Source organism: Halichoerus grypus, chromosome 9 (genome assembly GCF_964656455.1).
Source record: "Halichoerus grypus chromosome 9, mHalGry1.hap1.1, whole genome shotgun sequence".
Taxonomy (NCBI): Eukaryota; Metazoa; Chordata; class Mammalia; order Carnivora; family Phocidae; genus Halichoerus; species Halichoerus grypus.
The window spans coordinates 12,256,734-12,275,680 of record NC_135720.1 but is presented as its reverse complement, the minus strand read 5'-3'; the positions used below and the strand labels follow the sequence as shown (position 1 = coordinate 12,275,680).

At 42.4% G+C, this 18,947-nt stretch overlaps 1 protein-coding gene across 6 annotated transcripts in view; it reads left to right on the top strand.

Annotated features, from left to right (window-relative positions):
* TIAM2 (TIAM Rac1 associated GEF 2) overlaps nt 1-18,947 on the top strand; it is a 228,988-nt gene that overhangs the window by 142,242 nt on the left and 67,799 nt on the right. For 5 of the 6 annotated variants that reach the window (XM_036112076.2, XM_078054538.1, XM_078054539.1 and 2 more), the window contains 6 exons: nt 1,577-1,762; nt 2,458-2,604; nt 13,617-13,778; nt 15,204-15,308; nt 15,850-15,928; nt 18,829-18,921. In XM_036112076.2, coding sequence (XP_035967969.1) covers nt 1,577-1,762; nt 2,458-2,604; nt 13,617-13,778; nt 15,204-15,308; nt 15,850-15,928; nt 18,829-18,921 — 772 coding nt within the window. The remainder of the gene's footprint in view (nt 1-1,576; nt 1,763-2,457; nt 2,605-13,616; nt 13,779-15,203; nt 15,309-15,849; nt 15,929-18,828; nt 18,922-18,947) is intronic. The other variant, XM_078054540.1, reaches the window with a different exon arrangement.

Genomic DNA, 18,947 nt, shown 5'->3' with positions numbered 1-18,947 from the left:
TTCTGGTAGGTGTCAGTTTATGGTTGCATACTGGCCATTTGTTACTTCTGGAATCTAGAATTGGCAAGATCAAGAAGAGATTTGTAGTTTCGATTTGGACTGGCTTGTTGGTCTAGTGTAGTGGTCCTCAGGAAGGCTATGAACCACAATTGCTGGAGTTGCTTTTGAAATGTAAACTTCCCTAGCCTTCACACTTCATGAGTAGGTTCCTCACGTATCTGGCTTGGACAAGTTTATTGATAAAAGCCAACAGGTCATTCTAGTATTCCTAAAAGGCTGACCCAGGTGGCCATCACGTCGCTAATACGGATGTACAGAAGCTTACACAAGGTTACATTTGCTGCGGAGATTGAGAATTTTCGGTATACTCTGGGACTTTGTTGTTTTGCTGACAGACCATGATGAATCAACAGATCATTTTAGATCTGGTAGCCATTGTATTTTTTCCATGTAGAGAAGGTGCACAGTGACCTTCCTACGAAATCGATCCAGAGAACCTGGGTGTGGGGGGGGAGGTGAGGAATAGTCAGAGTTTGTATTGCTTTTCTCTCGGGAGAGACTGAAGGGACCAGAGTGTTCAGTTGGAGATCCTTCAAAATATCATTTATCCAGAATTAAGGATTGGCCTGGAAAGTTTGCTGTGAAGAGTTAGAATCTGCTTGGAGGCTGAACCAGGGCCAAACCAGCGATGCGGCCAGTGCAGGTGAAGTGACATGTGCATCCTCATGACAAGCCCCCGCTGCAGACCTTCTCCTGAATGTGGAGATTGTTCTGACTGCCGTTGGAAGGCCAGCTTTCCGCTCTGTCGCTGAATCCCTGTGTTGGCAAGTTTCTAGAGCCCTCTTCGACTTTTGGTTTATCTTTAAATAAAGGTAATACTTACACGTAAATGTGTTTTGAACCTTGGAAGGAGGGAAAGTGGCCCTCAGAATTTGACTGTCTTTCTTTACCAGTTCACAGTTTCAGCTTTGAAGAAGCACATAGGTATTTCAGTGGTGTAAAAATGCGTTTTAGTTTCATTCAGATGTATAGATGGCGATTATTCCGTAATACACTTAAAATAGGAGTAAAAGCTCTATTTGCCTTTACCCCTGAAGCCCATTTGCTTCTTATTACTTTGAGTCGTTTACTCAGAATGCACGGCAACGTGACAGTGTGTCCATTATATGGCATTTGTTTGTGTGCAGTTCACTTAATCTGGTTTAAGATCGGAGGCTGGTGATGTGTAGGGAAATTAAAGTGAAGTAACTGACTTACAGTTGTGTATCCTGCCTTCAGTTGGCCCGGCTTAGAGTGCTGGAGTTCTCCAGAGGTCATGCAGTTTTGGCGTGGTTTTGGATTGGGACCACCGGCTTTGTTCTGTTCTGGGCCGTCCTGATGAAGTCCAGTGCTGTCTGACCCACTGTGTTTGGGCAGGAAGGCTTGCGAGGGGCTGAGCAGGGAAGGCTCATTTCAACCACGCAGCACCAGCTGAAACAGATTGTTCCTTGAAGTTTGTGAAAGGGATCATATTTTCGGTTGGACCCGTGAAAACTTCTCATTGTCATTTCAGTTACCCCTCTTCTTTCTTAAACAGATCCAGCAATGGGAGCAGAACCTGGAGAAGTTTCACATGGATCTGTTTAGGATGCGTTGCTATCTGGCCAGCCTACAAGGTGGGGAGCTGCCAAACCCCAAGAGCCTCCTCGCTGCTGCCAGCCGCCCCTCCAAGCTGGCCCTCGGCAGGCTGGGCATCTTGTCGGTTTCTTCTTTCCATGCTCTGGTAAGTTCCTGGGAAGGGCTGTTTGTGGCATTCAGGGAGGATTGCGGACGCTCACCTTTTCCCAGCGGGTTGCCCTTCAGCTGTCCTGGGACTTAACCCAGTACTGCCCAGGGGCTCCCCCCGCCCCCCGGGTGGGGGGCCAGACTCTGCGGGGATGGAGGGTGGGAGGCAGCCTGCTCTAGAGAGTCCTGGCTTCTCTGCCGCCACTTCTAGGAACCCAGCTCCTCGTAGACGGTTATGAAATATTCACATCTGCATCTGCCGTTCTGTTTCACGTCCTACAGTCAGGAAGGTGGAAATCCCTGAGGAGCAGCAACAGGGGTGTGAAGAATGAAAAGGCTGGGCGAAGGGGGTTTTGTCTGTCCTGCACAGAGCCCCACTGGGTTTTCCACAGCGGCTCCGGGGTGGCTGGCTTCTGTGGCTAGTATGAGAGCTCCAGCCTGGGGGGGTCTGCGGATCGTTTTGCCGGCCCCACTGCCCGCCCTGGAGAGATCTGAATGTTGTGACTAGGCTGGCGTTACCCAGATAAGAGATAGCCAAATGGTGGATGCACGTGTGGTATGTCAGACATGCGGTAGCTTTTGGCCAGCACATGATGGTTACATCAAGCAGTGCTTACTTCTGTTCAGGCAACCGTTAATTCTGTCACCCCAGATAATATGTCTTAAGATTTTTAAAACTGTGTTTTTAATTAGGTATGTTCTAGAGATGACTCTGCTCTCCGGAAAAGAACACTCTCACTGACCCAGCGAGGAAGAAACAAGAAGGGTATATTTTCTTCATTAAAAGGGCTGGACACACTGGCGAGAAAAGGGAAGGAGAAAAGACCTTCTGTAACTCAGGCGAGTTCCTCAGGACAGGAGGGACAGCAGACTTAGTGGGAGATCCTTGATAGTCAGCAGATCATAAATGCTCGTCATCCGTTAAGAATGAGATAAAAGTTGATTCAGAGGAATGCGGTCCTGGCATGGGCTTTTTCCAAATGGGAACACACAAGTCGCCCAGCCTCCTTTTGGCACTTCCGGAAAGGTATTCACACCTTGCTCACAGCTGCAGCTCCAGGCACATGTAATCAGATGAGAATCCACACTTTTCATTGCCTTTAGAATATTTATCCCCCCTAAGATTTGATGTTAAAATAAACATGTAAAGTTAATAATAGAGTAACGGCAACCAAATTCTGTTGATAGTGCTAGACACTTTTCTCGCTTAATCTTTCTGACACAAAGGAGGCATTTTGTCATCAGATTTTTAGAGATGAGAAGCCTGAGGCATGGAGAGGTACGTCACTTCCTCAGCCTTGTTCACCCCGTGCCCGTGGGGCAGGGCTGGCCTCGATCTTCCTGGATCCAGGGCTCTGTAGCACTGGGCTGTTGGCAGCTGCTGAGTGTCCTAGAGGAAAGACACCTGTTTTAATATTTTATTTTATTTTAATTAATTTTAAAAAGATTTTATTTGAAAGAGAGAGCACAAGCAGGGGGAGGGGCAGAGGGAGAGGGAGAAGCATACTCCCCCCTGAGCAGGGAGCCGGATGCAGGGCTCGACCCCTGGATCATGACCTGAGCCGAAGGCAGAAGCTTAACCGACTGAGTCCCCCAGGCACCCCTGTTTTAATATTTTAAAAATAACGTGAGCACTCATCGCTGAAATGGGGCTCACGTATAGTGAATTGTCTTCAGAACATTTTGAATACTCCTATCTGAAGTAGTTCCTAATGACATTAATATAGTATATGATAATGAATTTTATGTTGCAGACTAATATGTTTTAGGATTATTATTTTTTCAAAGACTGTTGAAAAGATGAGTTCTTCATGTGTTAATCTGATCATTTAAATGGAAAGGAAAAATGTGATGAAGTCTGAAGAAATTCTTGGTTTTACTTTTAACATGTTATTCTGAATAGGCTTCCAGTGTCATCTGGAAGAGAGGGTGGTCACATCTCATGGAACTTGATTTTCTGATTTTATATGGATATTTATTTGATTGTGTATCCTAGTTTTGTGAATTGCGTGAATCACAGATAGAAGCCACTCCTTTGACCTGTTTATAGCCCTGGAACCATAAAGGAGGAGTGATGGACAAAAACACATGAACCCTCTTTTCCATGGTCTCTGTTTTGCATATTACTGTACAATTTTTATATACTCCTATACAATGGAAAAGAATATCACATTTTAAATTGTGGTTCTACTTGTACTTTAATTGTGAAGTAATCATGTGTTGGTTGTAAGTGGGAAAATACTTCTTCATTAGAGATGGTAGCTACCTATACACCATTGGTTAATGCTAGGCTTATATTTTTGAATTGAACTTCTGTGAATGTATTTGAGGCAAATTTTGGTTTTAATCAAGACAGTCAATTCTATATAATTAAATGATAATGGTAAATAACTTGATAACTTGCTCCTTTTTCTTAAGTGTTGACATTCAGCTAACTGTATCGGAGCCTAATACGGTCTTTATCCCGTCCGACGTGGTAAACGTTCTTAATGTAAGATTCTTGAGAAGCAAAAGCATTTGGTTGAACATTTTTGTTTTAAAAAGATAGGAAACTAATCGCAGTATTTGTATTTATGTAACTGAATGACGTAGATGTGGGTAGGTATCCATAAATGTTTAAACGGCCAGTTCTTTAATGTTTGTTATTTCACTACAAAATCTGGAAGATAAGAATTAGAAAAAGGAAATTATTCCTCATCCCTCTACCCAGACGCAACCACTGTTAATATTTAGCTGTATTACTTCCCTATTTTTGTTCTGTGCACATTTGGAAAAGAGTTACGAGCTTGATGTTGGTGGTTTCGTGAGCCCAACTTTGAGCTCTGTTTCACATCTTCAGAAATGTGTACTTCTTGGTTAAAAACAACATCAAGAAGATCCAGGGTTACTGGAATAATATATGACATTATAGAAAAGTAAAATTTGTAACCATATGGGAAGTAAAAAAAGCAACTTTTCCTTTAAAGTTAAAACTTTAAATGTAGTAGAGTAGTAATTAGTATAAATTGTGATGTGAAGATTCTATAAAATGTTACGGAACATAAAATTTTAAATACTGAAAAAGGGTAGCTGCCAAATGAACATTGCAGAGCCATTTCGTTAGCCTTTGATTCAAGTGGCAGTTAGGCATTTTCTGGAACTCAGCAATCCCAAACTCCCAATAACTCCAGTGAGGGGAACATTGTGTATGTAGCAGCCATCTTGTTTTACGTTGATGACGCAAGTGCTAAGTTAAGCGGGCAGTGCTAGGTCACGGTCTTTACATGAATCTCTTGAAAATTAATTTAGAATTCATGTGGTCCCTAGTGCATAAGTAAGAGTTATCCTCAGAATGCCAAGTAATTTTGAAGATCTCTAAATTCATGGTAACCCTATCTTAAAAGTGGCACGGCTAGATTAAGATCAAAATAGCAACTTCCATTTATACTTCCCTATTGCTCAGCAGTGCTTACCCTCGTTTGAGAGTTTGGTGAATCCAAAATTGCATTTTCCTCTCAGGGTGGATAGAGAGCTTCACAGACAGTACATCCATGCTGTGAATCAGCAGCCTTTGGATCACCAAGTGCCCTCAGTGGAGTTGAGCGCAGGGAGGGTCCTTGTCTAGACTCCAGAAGAGTTTCTGACTAAACAACTCAGAACCATTTCCGAGTGGAATTAATCATTTCTGAATGGAATTATGGAGTAGGGCAAACAGACAAACTTGCGCTTTTCCTTTGGGGTTTTTTCAAATCCACACCTTCCCCTTACAGCTGTGTTTCCTGTTACTGAGCGATTTCTCTGTCTTCTTCACTAAATCATTTTATCTTGGGTTTTCTGTCCAATAAACTTCTCAACTATTTGTAGAGGTTGAAACCTGATTTTAATAGGCTTGGACAAATGTTATATGCTTTTGCAGAAGTTGGCAGTATTAATAAATTAATTGGGATAATTTGGCCACTTGACAATTTAGCTGGAAAAAAGTTGAGGAATGGTTGAGTATTACACTGTTGATGGGTCCAGAGGGGAGGTAAGGGAGGTACTTTCCGGTGATCCTAAAATAATACAACACAGACAGCTACCTGTTCTGCCTTCATGTGAGTCTGGCCTGGACTGTGGGCTGTTCAGTGTGCTATTTTATTGTTGACAGTGCTCCTAGTGGGCTGCCCAGCCTAAGGTGTCCTGAGATGGGGTAGAAAACCTCCACTCAAAGCCCCATTCCCCTTCACCTCCCCTTCTCAGAGATCAGGGGCTGCAAGAGTGTGGGTATGAGACGGAATGGTTTGTGCCAGGGGTCATGTGGCTACGTTGCTCCTCTCTGTTCTTGGTGATCTCGTTTTGCTAGATCTGACCAACCGTGGGGCCACAAGGATGCCAAGTCCAAACCTTCCTTTTTTTTTTTTTTTTTTAAGATTTTGTTTATTTATTTATAGTGTGAGCTGGGGCAGGGGAGGGCAGAGGGAGAGAGAATCTCAAGCTGAGGGCAGAGCCCCGAGCCCCCATGTGGGGCTCAGTCTCACAACCCTGAGATGATGACCTGAGCTGAAATCAAGAGTCAGGTGCTTAACCAACTGAGCCACCCAGACGCCCCTCAAACTTCCTTTTTATAAATCATACCATCAAAATGTCAGACTTCTATAAATGAATATAAATCATTTCCATTCCCTGCCCCTTTGTTTCTATACACTGCAGAGCCTATTTCAAAATCCAGATCAAATTACCATCCTTTTTTTTTTACTTGATTAAAAAAATTATATCACTATTACAGGTTTCCCCATGGATCAGAAGTAGATCATTCCTGTGAAACCTTTCATAAACCGAAATAGCATTAGGTGAAGAAGCAAATACCATTAATTTATATGGAAAATTTTTGAGCATTCCCAGAGCTAAAAAGTAACATTTTGGGCTTTTCTGATACTTTAGGGCACATCTTGCTAAAGGATGCACAAAATAAATCGAGGTACAGCTCAGAAGCTCACAGACACAGTTCAAAGCTCTGGTGGGTTGATGCTCAGATGACAAGTGTGGCTCCCAGGGAAGGACCTTGGCCCTGTCCCTCTTGCTACTGGGGTGTGCGTGCACGCATGCTGTCTCTAGAAGGGCTTACTGCTGCAAAACAGGCACTGAATGTGTTTCTGCTTTTCACCTGATTTCATCAAAGTGAGTGAAACTCTTCTGTGGATTTCTTTCAGTTAGCTCTAACAGGTACAAACAGATCTTTCATGAAAGCGAAGTGACACAATGTGAACTATAGAAAAGTGGGGGACACCTCTGTTTCTTTGGTTTGCTACCTCTTACCCTCAGTGATGCGACCAAGTTGTGTGTCCCCGGCAGGCTTGTAATTGGGACCCTTGCTCTGTATAGTTTATATTTTATGATTATGTATATATTCTCAGTCCATAGCACACTGCTGAGGATAGAGTATCGCTTAATAGATCTGCCTATTGTCTATATCAGATGCAGTCCTTTAATAATAGTTGAGAAGAAATGTTTGATCTGTAATAAAAAACATAGTTTGAAGGTTATATCTCTTCCGTCGCTAAATAATAATTTAAAATTCCTACTTTGAAAGTTAAGAGATTCTGTCATGGAAGCATTTTTTATTAACTGAAGTTAACGTCAGGCTTTGAAAATAAATTTTGCTAAAAAAGCTTTTGATGGTCAGAATTAAGCTTAGTGCTTATTTAAATTGTGCTCAAATTACCAGATGATCTTCTTGTGATTTAATTGGTAAGTCCCATTGGCGCTATAATCAGTGAGAGGAAAATATTGCATCTGTTTTTTAAAGCATATACACTTAAACATTTATTCCTATTTTAACTAAGAATTGCCTCTGGTGTAGGGACACTGAATGAATTCTTTTGACATATAGGGCTACTTTGTGTATTTATCATTTCTGGACTGCAGAACTCAGATAACTAGGTTTAAACTGAGTTGCAGGTGGAATGAAGGGCGTTTGTTTTTTTGTATCTCTGGGACTTAAAATTCTGCCTGTAGCTGGTTGAATCATATCTCACTAGTTTTCCTCTGCTAATCATTGTTGGAGAATATTGATAATTTGCACAGAGCATCTTCTCATGTATAGCCAATGTATGATGTCCATTAGCCATAAAGAAAGGCAGCCAAGTTCCTGAGCGTCGGGAGGGAGGGGTCTCGGGCATTTTAAACTATTCCACTCTAATTGGTGCGTCATATAACAGTCCCAACAGTGAGTCATCCTAATTCAAAATCTGTTAAGATTGGAGTAAAGCCAGCCTTATTTGAGCATTTTTGAAAGGACATTTTGGCGAGCCCAAAATGAAAGCTTTTCATAGCATGCTTCTTGATGAGTAATAATGAGTCTCAAGCAGTGTTTGAAGGGAGGTGTTTGTTATGGAGATTTTGACAACAAATCCCCCGCTGAGACTCTGGAAGGCAGCTACCCCAGCAGCTTCATTGCAGAAATTGTGGAGCCCCTGGGCCTTGGCTCTTTCTCCTGGAAAATTGGCTTGGGGTGTCCCGACTTTCTGTGGCTGCGAGTCAATGAAGTATTGTCCCATGAGTCATTAGCTCCAAACTGGGAAAAAAAATGCTAATGTTGGTTTTTTAAATGGAAAATAGGAATGAAACCACTTGCTCCTGACCATAGCGAAGTAATCTGTTTAAATAGGATCAGTAGTGTGGGACCCTGCGTAACATGCATGCACATACAGATAGATAGATAGGTACATACATAGGTCTTTGTTTTCCCTTCATATCAGCTGATGTTCGGGCATCAGCCCAAGAAGGAGATAAACACTTTCTCCTCCATGACATTTTGCTGTTATTAAGAAAACCCAGAGCAAGTAACTCCTTTTGTGTTTTCTCCTCATCTCACTTGCTAATAGACTTTCCTTTTATCAGCAACTGTTGTGGAGGGCCCATTGGTGACAGCCAGATTGTGATTTTGCTACTCACTTCCCTTCAGTGATCCAAGTAGTAATTACAAGCCATTTGATCCAGAAGCATCTGCTGTGAGAACATGCGGAGTTTCAATTCTCTCTCCTTGAGGCACACTGAGCATGAGTGACTTGACATGTGCTTTCATGACCATTAATGGAATAGTAATAATCAGTGCTTCTGTAGAAGTCGCCCACGAGGAGGGCACGCCTGAGCCAGGCTGCCGGTGCCAGTCGCAGCCGATCGCACGGTGACCCCAGCACCCGTAGCTCCTCAGGGCTTTGAGACAAAGGCTGGTTCTCCTGCAGTTCTTTACAGTGGCCATTGTTGAATTTCGGGGGTTAAGGCAGCTATGGTAGAATTCTGCAATCCAGACTGAACTTCAAAAACGTTCTTTTGACATTGTTATGGCCCTTTACAGGAAAATGCCTTCAAATGCCATTCCTCACACCCATCTCCTGACCTCCCCATGAAACTGGGGGTTTTAGGCCCCTTTAAAGGTGAGGAAACTGAAGCCCAGAGACGTTAGATAACCAGCCCTGGCAAGGCTGGGATTTGACCAGATGGCCTGTTATATTTTTGCTGTCTATTATTTGCATTTTCTCCAGGAACTGGGAACCTTGAGCAAACTAATTGGAAACTAGCTTTTTTTTTTTTTAAATCTTTAAAAAGATTGTATTTATTTGACAGAGAGAGAGCATGCACATAAGCAGGGGGAGGGGCAGAGGGAGTGGGAAAGGCAGGCTCCCTGCTGAGCAGATCCCCCCCAACCTCCACCACCTCCCCCACCCCCCAATCCCAGGACCCTGAGATCATGACCTGAGCTGAAGGCAGACACTTAGCCGACTGAGCCACCCAGGCGCCCCTGGAAACTAGTTTTTAGCGGGTGGGGGAGGGGGCTTGGGGAGAGGTGGAGTGGGAGGTAGGTTGGGTGTTAACAGCCTTGGCCGAGTAGCTCGCCACCTGCTTCTGGGTGAGTGGTAAAAAGATGAAGGAAGCACCTCAGAAAAGGGTAGGCTGGGAAGAGAGCTTTCCAGATGGCTTAGTTTGTTTGCTTATTTTCAAGATTCTCTTTTCCTCTTATGAAAAAAAAAGGCTTTTATCTGGCTTATTGAGAATAAAGCCATGTGTGTATAGTCTCGGCATGGACAGCATTGACCTTTGAGGGAATCAGTCTAGCTTTTGCTCCAAGTGGGCAAAGCTTATAACCACCTAGGACATCTGTAAACATATAGTCTTTTCTTTTTCTTGTTCTAATTAATTAGTCAACTCCATATTCCTTTTTTTTAAAGATCTTATTTATTTGAGAGAGAGAGAGTGAGAGAGAGCATGAGAGGGGAGAGGGTCAGAGGGAGAAGCAGACTCCCCACTGAGCCCGATGTGGGACTCGATCCTGGGACTCCAGGATCACGACCTGAGCTGAAGGCAGTCGCTTAACCAACTGAGCCACCCAGGCATCCAGTCAACTCCATATTCCTGATGTTTCCTTGGAATAACCAGATTTTCCCCTTCTTTAATTGGGTACGTTTGGGATTGTGTGTTACGCACAGGAAAAACCTTACATGTAAATTTTCATTGCAGGATCTCTTGAGAGGCTATGAATCTTCCACAGCCTTGGCTTTGCTAGGCATCTTCTCTTCCATCGTTTCCTCAGTCTTAGGTCAATAGTGTAGGCTCAGGAAATGATTCCACAGAGTAGCTGTAGGCACAAAGCCTTGTTTAATTGAGTAGAATATGAATATTCTGTCCTTTGGCATTTATCTGCATCCTTTTCTCGTCTAGGACTTTTTCCCCTTCAATAATCTATTGATTTCTCTTCTTAAAATTTAGGGAAGATTAAGAAATTGACACTGTATGGATAGGGCAGCTTTTACCTTTCAAGCCTGTGTATAATTGGGGACTTTTGGTTGCATCCAGTTCAACGCCCCTGTGCTGGATATGTTCTGGGTGCAGAATGCACTGTGTCAAGGTCTGAAGAAGCCAGAGCCAGAAAGACAGGGCTTCTGCTGTCATTTGTCTTAACACCGGGGGTGGGGGGGTGGGGGCGTGAGAGCACCTAAAAATGACTGTCCAGTGAGCTGGGCTTTGCTAAGTGCTGCATCAGGGGATCTAAGACAGTAGACTCATTTAATTGAGTGGAATTGGGGTAGGAGGGAAGGGAGCAAGAGAGACTTCATTAGAGAGGGAGTGGGTAGCATTGGAAATAAGGTTGAAGGATGTATATGGTTTCAGCATTGGACATGTGAGGGGAGGTAAAGCAGGCAAGGGAAATTGAAACGAAAGGAGAGTGCTGCTGCATTGTGGGGAATGTCAGGTGAGCTGTTTTGTTCCACTAGAACCTGGTGTGTGCTGTAGAAGAACAGAAGAGATTCGAGAAAGTTAAGTTGTATCCATTTTGTGGGGAGGTAACTGGCAGGTTGATATTTCTATATAGCGCAGTGGTGGTGAGCATAGGCTGAACCGAGCATAGGCTGAAGCCAGGTTTTTAGGGTTCAGATCCCCGTAGTACCATCATCACAGCTCACTGTGTGCGCTTGGGCAGGTTTCTAGAATTTTCTGAGCCTCGTTTTTCTCACTTGTTACCTAGAGGGTCAGGGCAATGTGTAAAGGGTTGTCAGTGAACTGACAGCATGTGAAAAGCTTATTCCATCCGGGGCACATGACTGCCTGGCTGGCTCGCTCAGTAGAGCATGCAGCTCTTCATTGCAGGGTGGCAAGTTCAAGCCCCAGGTTGGGTGTGGAGCCTACTTGGAAAGAAAAAAAAAAAAAGCTATTCCATCTGGCCCCATGTAAGACAGTCTCTCTATGCTGGAGAATAAAGGATGGGAACAGGAGGAAAGGGAAGGATAGTTGCGAGCTTGTATTTCTTCCATCCCTCTTCCACCTGTCCGTCTTCAGTTTTTCCTGTTCTGCTCTGAAAGTACAAGATTCAGTTGCTTTGCGGGAGTAATCCACTGTGTGACTGCTTGGCCTGGCTTCCTGTGTGGTTTCTTACTCCACAGTGACCTCTGCTGGGGTTTTAGTTTGGTTCTGAGCAAGCCTGGTTTGAGAGGTGGGGGTCTGTACCTTTAAGGAAGTTACCTGCTTGTTACTAATGCACCTGGTTGAAATCACTCCCCAGAGGAAAAGTACCTGGAGGTTGAATCAGAGAAGGAATAGTGATCTGAATGAGATAGGACCCTTCAGGAGAAAGTGGGTCCATGCTGGCTGCCTGCTCCTTGGCTCCAGGCATCTATTCCTCTCTTTTTTCTTTTGGTTTGGCACATGAGGTTGATATTCATTCTGGGCTATGATCATTTTCCAGGAAAATGTACAAAAAGTGACAGATCCATGACAGGTCCAGAAACATCCCTTTGAAGACGAATACCACATTTTTAAAAAGACAGCACAGAAAAATTGATTCTTTTCTTGCTTTTCCTGAGCCTGTTCTTTTGAAATCTTCAATATATCTATTCTTTTTTTTTTTTTTTTAAGATTTTATTTATTTGAGAGAGACAGTGAGAGAGAGCATGAGCAGGGGGGAGAGAGAGAAGCAGGCTCCCCGCTGAGCAGGGAACACAACCTGGGTCTCCATCCCAGGACCCTGGGATCATGACATGAGCCCAAGGCAGATGCTTAACTGACTGAGCCACGCAGGTGTCCCTCTATTCTAGTTTTTTAATCCAGCATAGGAGGATTTTTTTGCTTTGTGGGCTTTTTAATGCATGGAATTCAGAGTAAAATCCATTGATGATAACTTTATGATAAGTAGGCTATAATTATGTGATAGTATTGAAAGTAACATTTTCTAGTGTGTAAGGTATTTTCACATCTGTATTTTTTTGTTTGCAAAATCTGTATTAACTAATAAACCTAAGTAATTATATTACTAATATCCCCTTTTACAGAATAGGAGACAAGGCTCATCAAGGTGAATGTCCCGTCCTGCTGATTAAATGGTAGAATGTGTAACCTGAACAACAGGTTTTTTGATTTCAAATCCCTGGGTCTTTTCTTTACCACCAGTGAAGACCAATGCAAGAATCTAACCAGAGGACAACATTTTTTTTTTTTTTTTTTAAAGAGATTTACTTATTTGAGAGAGAGAGAGAGATCATGAGCAGGGGAGAAGGGTAGAGGGAGAAGCAGACTCCCCACTGAGCAGCGAGCCCGACTCTGGTCCCGACCCCAGGCGGGATCATGGGATCATGACCTGAGCCGAAGGAGATGCTTAACCAACTGAGCCACCCAGGCACCCAGCACATTTCTGAGTTGTTTAATACATGTTAACTATTTTTGTTTATAAATCACGGAAGTTGATGTTAACATGAGATCATTGAATTACCATGCTAATGGGGTCCAGGGAATTAAACATCTTTGGGAAAAGCTTCCTTCTAAAGCTGGTATGTTTGGGGATGATTTCTAAGAGTGTCTAGATGTGAAATAGCTGACGGAAAGAAAAAATAATGTTCCCAGGATTAGGGACTGATTTTAAGAAGCAAGTAGAAATATGAGAGAAGAGAAACCTGCTCAGATGAAGTGCAGTTCGGGTTAGGATGCGGGCAGGCATCAGTGGCCATAAATGAGACCATTTTAAAATTCACGGGGATCAGGAATGCAGATTACACAGGGCGCTTGTCAACCAGCAATTCTAGAGCAGTGAGAGTGGATACCAAGCACCGTTGCATCCACTGTGTCATGTTCAGACTTGGGCTAAGTGGCAAATGGCATGTGGCTAGAACACTGGACGAGGAGTCCATTGCCTTCTGGTCAGCCTCCCTGGGCTTCAGTTTTGTGTGGGTTAAATGAACGAGGAGACACTGGGCCTGTCTGCCCTAGAGGGTTGTGAGAAGCCAGACACAAGGAATGTGGAAGGGCTTACCAGAAAATATGCCATGAATCAAGGGGACATTTTTTTCATAGTGTCCGTGCTTTGTGTATCAAATCTATCTGTATTTTCTTGTGGTATCTGAAAACAGGTGGATGAACTTCTGCATATATACGGTTCAGCAGCCGATGGTGTTCCCCGAGACAACACGTGGGAAGTCCAGACCTACGTTCATTTTCAGGATAATCAAGGGGTTACTGTAATGATCAAGCCAGAACATAGAGTAGAAGATATTTTGACTTTGGCCTGCAAGGTAATGGATTTTGCTGTGGGAATATGTCTCAGTAGAAAGAATCATTAATGTTGCCTCCCTATGCCTTTTAAACCTGTGTGGTATTTAGGACCTCACTTTCTATACTAGGGAAAAGATTAACATCTATTAACCAACATGTTTATTAATGGACATATTTATTACTTTAATTAGCATTCTCTTCTTCCATCTTTTAGAAGAGTGAGTTGTTAGGTTATGGCCCCTTGCCTTCATGAAGAACCTGAGGCGTTTTACTGAAATTCCTAATATGCCTTTGTATCTAGAATAATCATGAAGACTTGTTATTTAAGTTCCTTAGGGACAGTGCTCCGTAAGAAAGTGGCGTAAACTTCGAAGTAGTTTGGTTTACTCCTAAGCAGTTTTATCGAGTTTCTCTAGATTAAACGAGTAACTTGATACTATTCACGGTTGCTTCATGGAGATTGTTATGAGATGGTGTTTTACTCATTATTCAAACTGGGTTTTGTTTCTGAAAAGAATGTTTACACTAAGTCTTAAAGAGAGCCTGCTGGTAATAGACTGAACGTCAGAGCAGAGGTTTTTAATCCACCAGGTGGCGCAGTAGAGCTGAACTCTTCTTAAGTTTCAGAGAAAATGCCATCAAATAACCTGGCATGGTGAGAACAGTCATGTGGACTTCGGTAACTCTTTACCATGTACACTTAACAGATATGAATAATCATTAATTTTATCTTTTAATAGTCTTGCTTTGACTTAAGCCTTAGGACACCAGACATTTATATATGTAACTTTACATTCTTACCAGTTTAATGTCCTCTACTCCGTTATGTAAGGTTTTTATTCAGACAACCCACAATATTGTTTTCTACCAACAACACGAGTTATGAAGTTCATAGGTCTGTAAGTGACATAGGACGCCAGAAGTTGGAGTGGGTCAGTTAGACCCAGTTAGAGCATAGGCCTGAAATAATTTGTGAGTGAGTGAATGAGTACATGTATCAACATTTTCCTTTTGAAAAAACATTTTTTGGGGTAGGAAATTCCTAATTCTGAGGTCTGTACAATATGAGATTTTTCACATTTCACACAATTTCTCTACTTCAGTAATAAGAAACAACTTGGGTAAAACCAATGTATAAAATGATAGTACCTGCTGAGATGGTAAGATCTATCCTATCAGATAATATACTACCCTAAGTTCTTAAAAATACACCTCTTGCTTTTTAGTGATAAGCGGTGTCATTTAGAGAAAACCTTCTTAAAAGTAATTATTTGTCCCATCTTTCTTTTTTTGCACATTTAAATTTCAGCTCTTATGTATGGGTTTAAACTCCACACATTATATACAGTATTTCCTTCAGAAATGTCCACTTTGATTTTTAATGGACAATGATGAATTTAGAAAGAACATTTAAAATCTTGAATGGCTGTCTTTTTTCTTTACAGATGAGGCAGCTGGAACCCAGCCACTATGGCCTACAGCTCCGAAAATTAGTAGATGAAAACATTGAGTACTGTGTCCCTGCACCATATGAATACATGCAAGAACAGGCAAGTGATTTGAACCACATCTAAGGCCTCTTGATTTTAAAAGTGATTTGAACCACATCTAAGGCCTCTTAATTTTATTTGTGGGGGCGCCTGGGTGACTCAGTCGGTTAAGTGTCCGACTCTTGATCTTGGCTCGGGTCTTGATCTCAGGGTTGTGAGTTCAAGTCCCGAGTTGGGCTCCATCCTGGGTGTGGCGCCTACTTAAAAAAAAGTATGTAATTTGTAGGGGAGGGGGGGATTCTAATGTTTTAATTTGGCATCTAGTTTGGAAATCATTAAAATAAATTTCCAAAGGGGCGCCTGGGTGGTTCAGTTGGTTGAGCGTTTGACTCTTGGTTTCGGCTCAGGTCAGGATCTCAGAGTCCTGGGGCTGAGCCCCGCGTCAGGCTCAGCGCTCAGTGGGGAGTCTGCTTCTCCTTCTCCATCTGCTCTTCCCCCAACTTGTGAGCATGCTGTCTCTCAAATAAATAAAATCTTTAAAAAAATTTTCCAAGATATCATGACATTAAATTTTTTGATTTTGTTGTTTTTCCTTTTGTAGGTTTATGATGAAATAGAAATCTTCCCGCTAAGTGTTTATGATGTGCAGCTCACGAAGACCAGCAGTGTGTCTGACTTTGGTAAGCACAGTAACCCCGTCGGAGGGACACCTGGGTGGCTCAGTCGAGTAAGCGTCTATCTTTGGCTCAGGTCATGATCTCGGGGTCCTGGGATTGAGCCCCGTGTTGGGCTCCCTGCTCAGCGGGGAGCCTGCTTCTCCCTGTCCTGCTCCTCTTGCTGTGCTCTCTCTCTCTGTCAGATAAATAAATAAAATCTTTAAAAAAAAAAAAAAATAGGAACCCAGTTAGAGAGCCGTGTTGTCCATCCGTGTCTAGTTTGCTCCAGGATCTTTGGACCTAATTTTTTTTTTTCTTTACGTTTACATTTTCAGTGTCAACTAGGATAGTAGTTTCTGAAATTCCTCTCATTTCCTTCATTTCTATTTATTTATATTAGGCTCAAAAGATGCTTATTAAATAGGGGAAAATGCCAAAGTAATGAAAAGGAATAAGTATAAAAATTGATGAGTTTGAAAGGATGTGGATAAGAGTAACACAACGAATTTACTGGGTGCTGTTCTGAGCTGCGTAACTCCGGATTCCCCTCTGTGTCTTTGCTCTCAGCTTTTCACCCGCCAGAAATGGGGCCTTTCACTGCCCCCCCCCCCATTCCCTCCTCTCTGTGGAGATCCACCGTGGCCTCCAGGAACTAACTAAAGGTCTAACTTTCTTAAAGAAGGCTTATATGACTGCTTTACCTTCAGTTTAAAAAATGAAGGGTCAATATTATCCACGTCATTTTGTAATATTTGATTTTTGCATTTCCATTTGTTTGTCTTTAAACTTGGCTTTAAGCTCCTCATGGACTGTACTCATGTCTTAAAGTTCATTTCAACATTTTATTCTGTCTTTTACCATGGGAACTCAATAGTTAGATAATGATCATCAATACATATCTCCATAAAAGACTATTTCTTGTCTTGTTGAATACATCGATACAATTTTTTTCCTTAAAATGAATCCAGCGGATCAAATTCCAGTCATTGTAATATGTTAGTTTTCTTGGGATTTGTTCTTTGTGTCTTTTTAAAAAAATTTATATAATTGACATGTTCTTTGTTTTTTAATTTACATAGTCTATTTTGACCCAATGTTATGTTGGTTTTCCCTCTGAAGCCTTCTTAGCATTTTGTTTGTATTCTATTGACCTTAACTCTACTTTTCTTGGTGGGTGTTTGTGAATTTTCTTTGTATTTGAATGACTGAAGGACTGAATGAAGACACTTGCAAAGATGCTTTGTGGTGATCACAATCTGCCAGGCTCTGCCCTAGGCACAGAGGAAAAGGGTGGGGGGACACATCATTCTTCTTATTGTCAAAGAACTCCCAGTATTATGGAACCAGGACATGGAAACAGGTGCTCCCAACTGTGGAATCAGAGAGAAGAGCACACCCCGGTGAGGGAGATGCATTTAGAGGCAGGGCTGTCTCACCTGGGTTTTGCATGGAGTCACATTTAGGGCAGGTACGGTATCCATCCAAGTGGTGTTCCACCTACTTAAAATGCCTAACCCCATATAGAGTTGTTTCTTAACAAATTATTTTGTATTGAACTGAATTTAATTTATTTCAATAAGTATTTTTTTTTGGTTTCAACTTCTAAAAAAATTAAAAAAAAATTTAAATTGTGGTAAAACACCCGTAACAAAGTTTACCATTGTAACCATTAAGAATGGTTAAAAATAGCGCTGTGAATTGTGCAAGACTGTTGAATCTCAGATCTGTACCTCTGAAACAAATAATGCAATATATGTTAAGAAAGAAAAAAAGAAGAAGAAGAATGTAGCAGGAGGGGAAGAATGAAGGGGGGGAAATCGGAGGGGGAGAAGAACCATGAGAGATGATGGACTCTGAAAAACAAACTGAGGGTTCTAGAGGGGAGGGGGTTGGGAGGATGGGTTAGCCTGGTGATGGGTATTGAGGAGGGCACGTTCTGCATGGAGCACTGGGTGTTATGCACAAACAATGAATCATGGAACACTAAATCTAAAACTAATGATGTAATGTATGGGGATTAACATAACAATAAAAAAATTAAAAAAAAAAAAAAAAAAAAGAATGGTTAAAAATGACAGCTCAGTGACATTAAATACATTCCCATTGCTGTGCGGCCAGTAACAGCGTCCATGTTCAGAACTATTTTCATGTTGCAAAACTGGAACTCTGTATTTTTTAAAACTCCCCATTCCTCCTTCCCATCCCTTGCCAACCACCATTCTGCTTTCTGTGTCTATGGATTTGTCTGCTCTCAGTATCTCACGTAAGTGGAACCATACAGTATTTGTTCTTTTGTGACTGACTTATTTCACATAGCATAACATCCTCAAGGTTTGTCCATGTGATAGCATGTATTGGAATTTCTTTCCTTTTTATGAGGGCGTAATTCCATTGTATGTACATACTGCATTGTGTTTATCCATTCATCTATCAAAAGATGATCAGGGGGCTCCTGGGGGGCTCCGTCGGTTAAGGGTCTGCCTTCGGCTCAGGTCACGGTCCAGGGTCCTGGGATCGAGCCCCGCATCGGGCTCCCTGCTCGGCGGGAAACCTGCTTCTCCCTCTCCCACTCCCCCTGCTTGTGTTCCCTCTCTTGCTGTGTCAAATAAATAAATCTTAAAAAAAAAAAAAAAGACCAGATTTCTTCCACCTTTGGCTGTTGTCAGTAATGCTGCTCTAAACGTGGGTGTAGCGTCTCCGCTTTTGGACAAGGTCGTGCACTCATATTGAGCCTTCACATCTGACACGTTCCTGTTTTTCTGCCCCTGCCAGATAGCTGCGCTTTCTCAATACCCGTAACTTGACTTCCTCGACACTGCGTGCTTGTGAGAAAAGATGTTCAAGGGAATACTGCTGATTGAGTTGGAGAAATTAATTAGTGTGCTGAATTTAGACTTGTTTTTTTCTTTTATTGTCACTCGTAGGGTTCGCAGTGATAGTTCAGGTGGACGAGCGTCAGCATCTCAGCCGAATATTTATAAGTGATGTTCTCCCTGACGGCTTGGCATATGGAGAAGGTCCGTGTGGCACAGAGTGTCTCCGT